We start from the raw sequence: 12,083 nt of genomic DNA, 5'->3' as shown, positions 1-12,083 counted from the left end.
TTTCTTCATTTTGAATGAAGTCCATGAACTCTTTCGCCTTTACAATCTTTTGCTCTGATAGAAACACTTGCATCTCTTTCCAGGCCCAAAAATGCTCCAGGACCTTGCCTTTGCTCAGCCATCTCACATTGTTGTGCAGGAGCAAATCATCAAAAGTTGCATTGATCTGTGTCAGGAATGTGCGAAGCAAACAATCTTCTGCAGGGCAGAAGATGCTTTCAAGAAGTTGATGAATCACTGTTGTTGCTGTCATCATATCAGAGTACGTTTCTCCAAGACTTGCACAAAGGACAGACTGGTGGATTATGCAGTGGTATGATATCAGGTCAGGGTGGGGATTATTCAGGCGCTGAACCAGCCCCCTCTCTCCCCATCATGGCTGGAGCTCTATCAGTCGCAATTGACACCACTTTCTTCAAATCAATCCCTCTTTCATTCAGCATTTCCATTACTGCCTCATAAATGTCTTCCCCCCTTGTGTGCCCACTGAGGTTTGTTAGGCCCAAAACATCTTCCACAAACTCCCCTTTTGCCTCATCATAATACCTCACAAACACCAGCAACTGAGCATTGTCAGTGGTGTCATTACTCATCCACTGCTAATGCAATGCACTGTGCATGTTTCATTCCATCACTCAGCTGTTTCATAAAATCATTAGCCAGTATTTATGTTCTTCTTGTAGCTGTCAGAGGGGAATTTGCTTGATTTTATTGATAACTTTTTCTTTCTGTTTCACCTCAAACTTCCCATCACTTCGGTCATACATTCTTTAATTATTTCTGCGTCTGAAAATGTTTTTTTGCGTTTACCTAAAACCCACGCTACTCTGAGTGAGGCCTCAGTTGCTTCTTCTCTCGTCGTTAATCCAACAAGAATTCTGCTTGCAGACTCATAGGACAGTTTCATCCCATTGATTTAAGCTGTTTTTAGCTCTGAATTTTGAGGCTAGGATGCTTCAAAATAAGTGTGCTTTGTTTCATAGTGGTGTTTTATATTGCCACTCTTCACAATAGCTGCCGTTTCTTGGCATAGGAGGCAGATCGGTTTTGTGCTCATTGGGGGAAGGATGAACGCATATTTTTCGGTCCATTCATCTTTGAATTGACGATTTTCACTGTCAACTATTCTTTTGCTCTTTGAACATGCCATTTTTGTTATCTTGTTCAATATTTTGATAGCCTATTGAAAATCAACTGCTTACGTATCTAACTAACTGTTGACAAAACTGTCTTTACAAAACTAGTTCACTTGTGCAATGTCAATGTCAATCTGACCTTTCAAACCGTCGCTGACTGTGAGTGGACCAAAGCAAAGTGGACGAATCACAGACGAATCATGCTCATCGATGGGTTGACCCATTGTGTTGGGCTAATTGAGAGTTGACGTTCGGAGTGCTACTCAGTGCTTGCATTAAAGAAAGCTGAGATTTTTTGGTCACTGCAATGTCTCGCAGATAATACAAATAATTAATATGGAAAGTATAATTTGTGGTTTGGTCCGGACTTTGAAGATCCATGCCTTAGAGAGACCTTAGAGATTATTTTCCTCATATTTATTCACCATTTCAAAGAAATACTTTGACTTTACTGTTGCTGTATAATTACAGTGTGCACACAAGTGTGTGTGCACATGTGTAACAATTCCCTCCCTAACAGCTGTGAGGTCGAGCTACTGGTCCGGTTTTTCCTGACCTTGATAGTACACACACACACACGCACAGGAAATGTATGTTTTTGTTGCAAGACGTGGAGCATTTATGTCGTACGATGACAAATACACCTAAAAACAGGGTAAACCTCCACCCTTCATCTACACTGCAGCATTCAGAGAGCCAACCTCCACCCTTCAGCTGCACCACAGTATACAGGGTAAACCTCCACCCTTCAGCTGCACCACAGTATACAGGGTAAACCTCCACCCTTCAGCTGCACCACAGTATACAGGGTAAACCTCCACCCTTCAGCTGCACCACAGTATACAGAGTAAACCTCCACCCTTCAGCTGCACCACAGTATACAGGGTAAACCTCCACCTTCTGCTGCAGTATTCAGCTTCCAGTCAACTCCTGTCCTCTATGCCTTATTTGCCTGCCTATCTATATACACTCATCATACATTTGAATATAAATAACTAACAGAGATGATGATGATGGACTGTGCAAATATTTCCGCTGTAACAAACAAGCTCTTGTGTAGCTCACGTGATAAACAGCCATTCATTTAGCCCTAGGGCCTTTTCCTGCTCACCTATTGCTCGGGTCTTGTTTAAACATAACTGAAATAAATAAACGTTGTGTAAAAACGTTTTTAAAGCTTTGAAGGTGCATGAATCACACTGGTATTTAAACAATAGAACACATGTACAACCTTTGAATACTATGCATTGAAGTGCTGAACCTTGATTCCCACACTCAAATATCTTTTAATTGTGGATAGTTTAGGGTGTGTGAAGCCTTTTTTAAGATCACAGTTAAGACAAAACTCTATAAATATAATTTTGCCTGCCTTATTTAGACCACATGATATTCAAGCTCTCATCAGTACCTCATTGGACTACATGACTCCGCCGTCGGTGTGAGAATGTGTGTATGAATGGTTGTAAGTTGCTTGGAATAAAAGCAACTGCTAAATGACCCAATTGTAAATGTAATACAGTGGTCAACACTTTGTGAAGTTGTATGGGTCTGAGATAAATCAGACCCTGTAGGTTTGGCTTATCAACCATTCCTCCCACACCAATAGACTGAATTGTGCCTGGATTTCAGCAGATGCTTCATGAACAATCTCCAGAGGGCAAGCTCCTTTACCTCGTGCCTCTGAATAAACCACGGGTTAAACATTTACCAGGCTCTGGTACCACAAATGCTCTCACATACTATGTGCTGCTTAAGTCATTTTGTGGGTTGGGCACTCAGACACTAATTGTGTAGTCATTGGAAAGCTTGTGTGTAACTGAATGTCTGGATGGATTTCTACACCATATCTGCTGCAGCAGCACAGTTTAGTTTAAGTTCATCTTGTTTATATCGAACCATTCAGTACTGTAAATATGACAGTGGGTCATTGTCACAGATAGCCTGAATGCTATGCAGAGCCTAAGATTCAGGATATGGACATTCAGGGGAATATGAAAGTCAAGGCAGCGCAATATGTATAAAAAAACATCAGGGGACGGTTGAGCGTGGTTTACTCATGGACTGCATCATAACTCTTTTAACACTAAGGACAAATAGTTATGGTAATGACTGAACAATGTAACTGGGAACAATGTATTCAAAGTTTGGAAGCATAGAAAATGTTTAGAATTTTAAAAGCCATTGCATTTGTTTATGTAAATGTAATCACCTTTGAATTCATAGCATTGAATAATTATACTTTGAAAACAAGGTTGATTCACCTCTTTGAAATTAGAATATGGCCTTTCAAGTTTTTCCATTTCAAAAACACAATTTCCAACATATATTTTTCAATGTTAACTTATTTAAAATCAAGTTTCAGATATTCAAAATATGATCACTCATATTCAAGTGGTGAAAATACAAGTCAGAAAATTCAAGCCAAACAAATTCGAACGGAAGTAGCAAAATATTCCAAGCATATCAGAGTGCTGTCTGTACGTCATGTGATCAGAGAAAACGGCTTGAGAAATAAACCCAAAGATGGCGAACTACGACTGCGCTCCTGTAAATTGTCTGGTTTGTGTCATTCATGTAATCTCAGAATCAGAGCTTAATAGAAACGGGGGGGTTCCAGCTTAACACAACATACCAGCAGTGATGAGGCTCCTCCCCGCGGGGGTAATGACTATAGGCTCAATACCTGACTTCATTCATCAGGTCCAGTGCTTTTAAAATCGAAACTACCAACCCCATTTTTTCAAATGTCTGTCTAAATGACATTTTCAAATATATCACTATCATATTAAATGCATATATCGTAGCATATTGAGCTGATTTGTACTTTCTCTGGATACTTTTGTCCGTTCTATGTGGCTTCAGACCTGAGCTTCCTGCTACCTGTCCAGTTGCACAACGCATTTGTATTCCAAACCGTCAAATTAACCCCATTGACCCCTTGTTCTTACAGCTGGTTCAGCTGCTGGCATCCCAGCCAATCAGAGACCCTGGTACATCACCTATAGTGTTCTCAGTTTGTCCTCAACAGGGTTGCGTTGTCACAGTCTTTCGCTCTTCTCTCCTACTAGAGGTGCAGGGGACGACAGCCGCCACTGAACCCCTTCACCCCTCTCTCAGCCGTCCAATCACCTCCGCACAGCGACGCCCCTCCTCCCCCGCCTGAGGCACAGGATCTCCTGGAAGGCGTGCCTGAAGTCGGCACTGCGGCAGTAGATGAGGGGGTTGAAGGCTGAGTTGGAGTAGCCCAGCCAGTTGAGGAGCCTGTAGGGGATCCACACGTTCCCCAGGTGCAGGAAGGTCATGAGGATGTTGAGGATGAAGAAGGGCAGCCAGCAAAGCGTGAAGGTGCCCATTATAATCCCCAGAGTCTTCACTGCCTTGTGTTCCTTCAGTGAGAACTTATGGCGTCTCGGGGCCAGAATCTTAGCCCCGCCTTTGTCTATTTTGTAGGGCAACGCCTCTCCGTGTCCGCCACGTCCGTTCATGAGTACCTTTCCCCCTCCTTCCTTCACCCCTTCTCCTCTGGCCCTTGCCTGCCACTCGCACGTGTTTCTCACATGTTCCTCCTCCTCCCCCTCCTCCCCTTCCTCCTCCTCCTCCTCCTCCTCCTCCTCCTCTTCCTCTTCCTCTTCCTCTTCCTCTACCTCCTCCCTCCTGCTGGACTCCACGGCGGCGGCCTTCCGCAGAGACTCCGCGGCGGTGGAGACGCGGCGCAGGTGGCTGAAGCGCTGCTGCCGGCCCCGGATCTGGGCCAGCTGTCTGCGGGCCTCCTGGAAGACCCTCGCGTACGTGAAGATCATGACCAGCAAGGGCAGGTAGAAGGACACCATGGAGGAGGAGACGGCGTACGCCATGTTGGTGTTGAAGTCGCAGCAGCTGGGGTCCAGGAGGCAGCGCTTGGCCTCGGGCTCCTCCGAGACCCACCACTCCATGTGGATGGGCAGGAAGGAGATAAGGAAGGCCACCACCCAGACAGCCAGCACCACGCCCAGGGCCCGGCGCCTGCCCCCCCAGGACGGGGAGGATAGATAAGCACAGCACAAAACCACTGGTCAGCATCAACATGAACATGACACATTGACACCAGCCACGTCAAGGCACCCTTTAACCGCAGTAGTGCACTGAGAGTGTTTCGGAAACGACGACAAACGGATGTTTGCAAAGAAGTTTCCTTCATTGAAAAATGTAACTTCTCCTGCGCTTTATTTGTAAAGGCGACCCCAGACGTGACCCGCAGGGTAAACAACACCAGCGGCCTTCTGAGAGATCAAACAGACGGCAGATGAATTGCCCAGGAAGACCACAGCGAGGCCTGGGGTTTGCAGAAACACCACTTATGCAGCTTCAACAGACAGAAACACCACCTAAACAGCTTCACCAAGTAGAAACAGCTCCTACCAAGTTTCGCCAGGTAGAAAAAACACCTTCCCAGGTTCACCAGTTAGAAACACCACCTTCCTACCTTAACCATTTAGAAACACCAACTATCCAGCTTCACCAGGTAGAAGCAGAAACACTAACAAACCCAGCTTCACCAGGTAGAAACAACACCGACCAGCTTCACTGACCCTTCCAAGCTTCACCAAGTAAAGTGCTTTAAAGCAAGTAAAAAGCGAAGCGAAGGAGATCAGCAAAGGAGATCAGTCATGACAGCGCTTATGGTTAATATATTTGTGTTCTGTCTCTACATATTATCTATCCATGGCCGGCCATGGAGAGGGCAGTCGATTACCATTTCTGCAACCAGCAGATAAAATGCTAAAATACATCATATGGAGCTGAACCTGCCACCTGGGACCAAACCCAAAGAAGAAGAAAAGCATCCATTGCCACGCGCCCTATAGGCCCTTCAGGGAACTACACGTGCTTTTGGTCGGACCACACAAACACAAGGCTCACCTGGTGAGCAGCATGGGGTAGCGCAGGGGCGAGGTGATGGCCAGGTAGCGGTCCAGAGCGATCACGCACAGCGTCCCGATGCTGGCCGTCACGCACAGCACGTCGGACGCCGTCCACAGCTCGCAGAACAGGGTGCCGAAGCGCCAGACGCCCAGCAGGACGTAGCTGGAGCCGAAGGGTACCACCACCACGCCCATGATGAGGTCGGCCACCGCCAGTGAGGCGATGAACAGGTTGGTGATGGTCTGCAGCCGCTGGAAGCGCAGGATGGCCGTGATCACCAACACGTTCCCTGGAGGGTCGAGGACGAGCATCGATCACTATGCGGAGAGTTTTCACTTCAAGGAAATAGTTCTACTGAAAACAGTTCCTCATTACTGTTTTGGACATTGATACAGTACGCTGATATGGTACAATAGACCCTTTTAACAGAGGCTCATCGTAGGACAGACCCAGGTGTCCCTAAACACTGTGGGTCAGCTCCTTGTACCAGGGCACAGGGACCGGACTTCACTAGTTTAGTCTTCTACCCGTGTCCTGGTACGTAAAACTAGGGTGACAAAATGTGTCATTACACATGTAAAATGGCAATTTTAGTCAACAGGTCGACATACCAAGGACTATGGCCAGCACCAGAACTGACAAGATGGCTCCCAGTAGAACTATCTCTGCCTCTGTGTAATTTGGTGGTCCGGACCCGTTACGATGGGAGGAATTGGTGTATTGTGATTGGTAGGTCAAAGGTAAAGCAGAAGTACTCTCCATCACCTGTCATTATAAAACACAACATCAAAGAGAGCAACAAATCGATTTAAAGGTGCTGTAGGTTAGACTTAAGGGCTAATATTGTAATTTGTTACAATAATTATTAATTAGTTAAGTGCCATAGCCATCCGTCTATTACTGGCTATTAGTGAATGTAATGCAATGTGAAAATATTGTTGAGTTGACTGCCTCAGTGTGAGACTATCTCGATTTGAGACGGCTCCTGGCTCATTTCTGACCATTCAGGGTGTCTCTTCCCTGATTGTTCCTGGGACTCAATTAGGTCTGTCCTTCAAAAGTGCCTGAAGGGTTAACGAGAGAGCACTGATGGAAGGGATGGTTCTTTTATTGTTTAGCTTCCTCCACACTCTCCTCTCACCCCGTTCTTTACAACCCTTTGAACTCAATGACAGCACCTTTAACAACCAGAGAGGAAAAGTATTGTTTGTGTTTGCTGAACCCGTAGGCGTGGCTTTTCCCCTCGTCTCTTGATGAGGTTAAGGTAACAACTGTGGCATTACTGTTACTGTTACATAATGAACATGGACAAAAACAAGATGAAAACAAACCTAGTTAGAAATTACAACTAGCAACCAACCAGAAACACTTTAATTTCATCATGGTATGCTAAGATGGGGCTTAAATAAAGAAGCTTTAAACAGAGCAGGGTTGAGTGGGGCTCTTAGAATCCAGACAAGTACACACATTACGACAATGGACATGTTAAACATGCAAATCATAAGCAGAATGACTGCCATTTAAAAATGAAATGAAAACCCTGTCTGTGTGTGTGTTTGTGTGTGTGTGTGTGTGTGTGTGTTTTTGTGTGTGTGTGTGTGTGTTTATTGTTGTGCCAATTGTTTGTGTTCTAGTATTGCCAATGGCACTAAGCAATGCAAATTAAATGCAAAATAATCAAAAATGAAATGCGCTCAAAACATAGATAGTGGAAGAGAAACTGAGAGAGCAAGAGAGAGAGAGAGAGAGAGAGAGAGAGAGAGAGAGCAAGGGAGGGAGAGAGAGAGAGATAGAGGAAAAGAGAACAAGAGAGCAGGGGAGAGAGAGAGATAGAGGAAGAAAGAGTGAGAAAGAGAGAGGAAGGGAGAGTGAGTGAGAGAGCAACAACACATACTGTTGTTAATCACTTGGCCGTACTCACTGCAAATGTAGTGGGAATTCAATCTCACATCTCTAGCTTCTTCCTTCAATGAATTCTGTAAAAACAAGGCACACACAAACACATACAAACACATACAAACAAAACACACAGACCCAGATACAGTCATACAATAAACACACACTACTATTAGTCCCTATTACTATTCTATATATATTCCCTGAGAAATATCAGCTTTCGAAAAGCACAGAAATGAACACACACGTTTGCTTTGCACTGCAATCCTGTGAACTCTGCATCCACCTCCAGGAAACACACTGAGCATGCATGTTAGAGGTCCGGCAACATACGGATGGTCTCCACTACGACCCTACTTCCACCCGCTCTGCTGTGAAGGAACCCTGCAACGTCTCTCTCCCTGCCTCCTCCAGGGTTGTCTGAGGAGAGCCCCGCAGGTCCTCCAACCCCATCGGTCACGGCTCCCGTTCTGCTAGCTCCAGATCACAGAGTCAGGCGTGGGGACTTTTCTTCAAACACACGCAGAAACACACACGCAAACACACGTGCACACACACTCACAGCCACAGACACACACACGCACACACACACAAACTCAGACATGTTCTTTCAGCACTGTGCTCGCCCTTTATGAGCTGTTGAGCAATAGGTCCTTCTTATAGGCCTTTCCCAGATGACATCACAGATAGACAGTATCCAATACGGAGGCTCGAGCCTTCTGTGTGTGTGTGTGTGTGTGTGTGTGTGTGTGTGTGTGTGTGTGTGTGTGTGTGTGTGTGTGTGTGTGTGTGTGTGCATGTGTGTGTAACACCTCTACAGTGAAAAGGGATCTCATATTAGAAACCTGCTTGGGAGGACATTTGAGGTTATTTGGAGACTGTTTAGTTATGCTGTTCTTTATAACACCTTGAACATTCAGTACAGCTGGAAACAGGGGCCTACACTTGGCTTGTATATATAATTTTGAATAATATGCATAAGAAGTACATTCCATTAACTGCATGGATCATGTTTGGATCTGGAATGTAAACTGAATGTAAATTATGTGGATGTAAATTGACATCTGAATTAAAGAATCAATCAATTGAGGTTTCTTTGGTTGGTTGTCATATTATGTAATGTTTGAATCACTTAAATAACAGAGGATAATACACACACATGCACGCACGCACACGCGCGCGCGCACACACACACACACACACACACACACACACACACACACACACACACACACACACACACACAAATAGACACACACACACCCACCCACACACATACTTGACATTCTCATTTGACTTAACATGCCATCATAGCTCTAAACAAAAACAACAACTGTATTCATTCTGCCTAACCCATTATCCTTTTGTCTTAATAAGGAAGGATATATCTCCATAACAATGATAAGAGATATATAATGGAGAACATCTCTCTTATATCTCTGCCCACAGCCCAAACGTGCACACGGACACAAACCCAAACACACACATACACCCACGCATGCACTTGGCATACACACGCCTTCATGTGCACACACACTATTTATAGTGGGTTTTTTATATCCTTTTATCAATACTCTTGTTACTTCTTTGATAATACTTTCTACTTTTACATTTGACGTGTGTCTCTTGCATTACTGAGGACAGCTTGGAACACACAAGTTGAAAAGACAGCAATGGTTCCTTGTTTTTGTTCTGCATTTGACAAATAAAGAACTTGAACTTGAATAAACAACACACACTTATACACACATAAGTGCACACAAACACATAAGCGCACACACACGTGCAAGAACACAAGCGAGGCATGAATGAATTGTGATGTTCCAGGTACATCTCAGGCTGATGTCCGGCGGTACGGTCAGGTAGCCGTCCGGCGACAACAACATCATTGTGCGGTCAGATGAGCAGTAAAGCTAGTGGTCAGCCGGAGCTGCTCCTGGCTGTGTGTTTAGAAGAGCTGTCTCCTACCTCAGCCTGCCGCCACGGCTCTCTCTCCAAGAAGTGACGATCGTAGAGTCGGTGGTAGGACCGGAGATTCAGGTTCTGGGCCGGGGGGGGGGGCGTCGGGGGGCGTCTGGGGGGGCGTGAGAGCGTGCACCGCCACACTTTTCAACCGTCGCACAATGGAGCCCTCATTCATGCTGCGAAGAGAGTGTGTTTGCTGCTGTTTGTGAATGTGTGTGTGGGTGAAAAGGTTAGAGGGAGGGGGTTATTTTGGGTGTGTGCGTGCGTGTGTCGGTGGAGCCAATAGTGAGGGGAGGTGGATGTGGGGGGGGTTGAAGTAATGTGCAATGTCTGCAGTGTCGGTGTGTGTGTGTGTGTGTGTGTGTGTGTGTGTGTGTGTGTGTGTGTGTTTGTGTGAGGGAAAGAGGTACTATTAGTTGTAGTGCATGTGCGTGTGTGAGTGTGTGTGATTGTGTGCGTGTCAATGAGTCTGTGTGTAAACCTGCAAAAGGAAAGGAAAGGGCTGTTCTATTTCGGATGGGAGGGGTCGATTTTGTCGTATTGTGTGTATGTGTGTATGTCTGTGTGTGTTTGTGTGTGTGTGTGAGTGCTTGTGTGTGTATGTGTGTGAGTGTATGTGTGTTTGTGTGTGTGAGAGTGTTTGTGTGTGTGTGGTGTGTGGGAGTGTTTGTGTGTGTGTGTGTGTGTGTGTCTGTCTGTCTGTCTGTCTGTCTGTCTGTCTGTCTGTCTGTCTGTCTGTCTGTCTGTCTGTGTGTGTGTGTGTGTGTGTGTGTGTGTGAGTGGATGAGTGTGTGTGTGTGCGTGTGTGTGTTTGTGAAGATAAACACATCCTTCCTGACAGTCAGCACCCACGTTGCATAATTATTTGATCTCTCTATTTCTTCCTATGAGAATCACACGCCATCTGTAGACCACCTATTGAATTCTTTGTAAAGGGAAATCACAGCCTTGTTAAAGGTTATGATAGCGGAGAATAAGCACCCAGATAACTCAAACGTATGGCAGGATTGGATAAGTTTACGCAGCGTAACTGAGAGGTGAATAAAAGAGGAATTGAGCACAACCTTTCTGCTTAAACAACCACACATTAACTTATTAATAGGCAAGGCAAGGCAACTTTATTTATAAAGCACTTTTCATACACAAGGTAGACTCAAAGTGCTTCACATATAAACGTTGTCATGCAATAAAATAAAATAATAGATAAGTAAAAGAAAACATATGCAACGAAATGAGTAAAATAGAAAGTTAAAAAGGCATTTTAGTAATAAAATAGAAAACAAAGGCAAAGTTAAAAAAGCTTTTTAGAAAGTGCAATGTGTTTAAGATTTAGCAGAAGGCTAAAGCACACATAATAGTCTTCAGTCTTGTTTTAAAGGTGCTCAGAGTTGGGCAAGTCTTAAATCCTCAGGGAGTTTATTCCAGCTATTTGTTGCATAGTAGCTAAATCCTGCTTTCCCATGTTTCATGTTTACTCTGGGGATAATTAACAGATTGGTCTCAGAAGATCTTAGTGGTCTAGAAGGCTTATGTAGTGGAAGCATATCAGTTAAATATTTTGGGCCTAAACCATGTAGGGCTTTATAGGTTAGCAACATGATTTTAAAATCAATTCTCTGACCTACAGGAAGCCAATGTAACGATTTAAGAATTGGTGTAATATGTTCACATTTTTTGGTCTTTGTTAGTACTCTAGCAGCAGCATTCTGAACAAGCTGAAGCTTCCTTAGAGTTTGTTTTGGGAGACCTGTAAGGAGACCATTGCAGTAATCAAGCTTACTAGTGATAAAGGCATGTACAAGTTTTGTAAGTCTTCGGTGGACATGAGCCCTCTAAGTCTTGCTACATTTTGAAGGTGATAATATGCAGATTTTGCAACTGATTTGATGTGACTGTCGAAATGTAAATCTGAACCCATGATAACCCCTAGATTTCTGGCTTTGATTGAGGTTTTCAGGCACAGAGAGTGAAGGTGTTGGGTTACTTTAAGCCTTTTCGTTTTAGCACCGAATACAATTATCTCTGTTTTGTCCTCATTTAGTTGAAGGAATTTTCCGCACATCCAGTCTTTCACTTGCTCAATGCACTGGCACAGCAGATCTATGGGCCGATACACTGATAGATGAACAGGAACATTCAAGGACAAATCTTTCAATGTTCCGATTTTACATAAAGTGCTTAATG

The 12,083-nt window shown here is 44.4% G+C and overlaps 1 protein-coding gene across 2 annotated transcripts; it reads right to left on the bottom strand.

Moving 5' to 3' along the window:
* Positions 1–2,664: 2,664 nt before the first annotated feature.
* On the bottom strand, positions 2,665–9,948 carry LOC307076500 (beta-2 adrenergic receptor-like). Of its 2 annotated transcripts, none has more exons than XM_079737529.1 (5): positions 9,903–9,948; positions 7,960–8,014; positions 6,650–6,803; positions 6,036–6,327; positions 2,665–5,138 (listed from the first exon to the last, which is right to left on the bottom strand). In XM_079737529.1, the coding sequence occupies exons 3-5, from the start codon at positions 6,798–6,800 to the stop codon at positions 4,262–4,264; spliced, it is 1,320 nt and encodes a 439-aa protein (XP_079593655.1). In that variant the 5' UTR covers positions 6,801–6,803; positions 7,960–8,014; positions 9,903–9,948; the 3' UTR covers positions 2,665–4,261. The 2 variants fall into 2 exon arrangements, with proteins under 2 accessions (XP_079593655.1, XP_079593654.1); XM_079737528.1 differs by lacking the exon at positions 9,903–9,948 and adding an exon at positions 8,182–9,126 and having other exon boundaries at positions 2,666–5,138.
* Between the last annotated feature and the right edge of the window lie 2,135 nt (positions 9,949–12,083).

Source organism: Pollachius pollachius (assembly GCF_949987615.1).
Source record: "Pollachius pollachius genome assembly, chromosome: 6".
Lineage (NCBI taxonomy): Eukaryota > Metazoa > Chordata > Actinopteri > Gadiformes > Gadidae > Pollachius > Pollachius pollachius.
Note: the sequence above shows the minus strand (reverse complement) of the source record. Positions and strands in the feature narration are given on the sequence as shown.

Coding starts and splice junctions, on each gene's coding strand:
- LOC307076500 (XM_079737529.1), bottom strand. CDS start 6,800: ATGGAGAGTACTTCTGCTTTACCTTTGACCTACCAATCACAATACACC. Junction 6,328..6,649: donor GGTGCTGGCCATAGTCCTTG/GTATGTCGACCT, acceptor TCGACCCTCCAG/GGAACGTGTTGGTGATCACG. Junction 5,139..6,035: donor TACCCCATGCTGCTCACCAG/GTGAGCCTTGTG, acceptor CTGGGGGGGCAG/GCGCCGGGCCCTGGGCGTGG.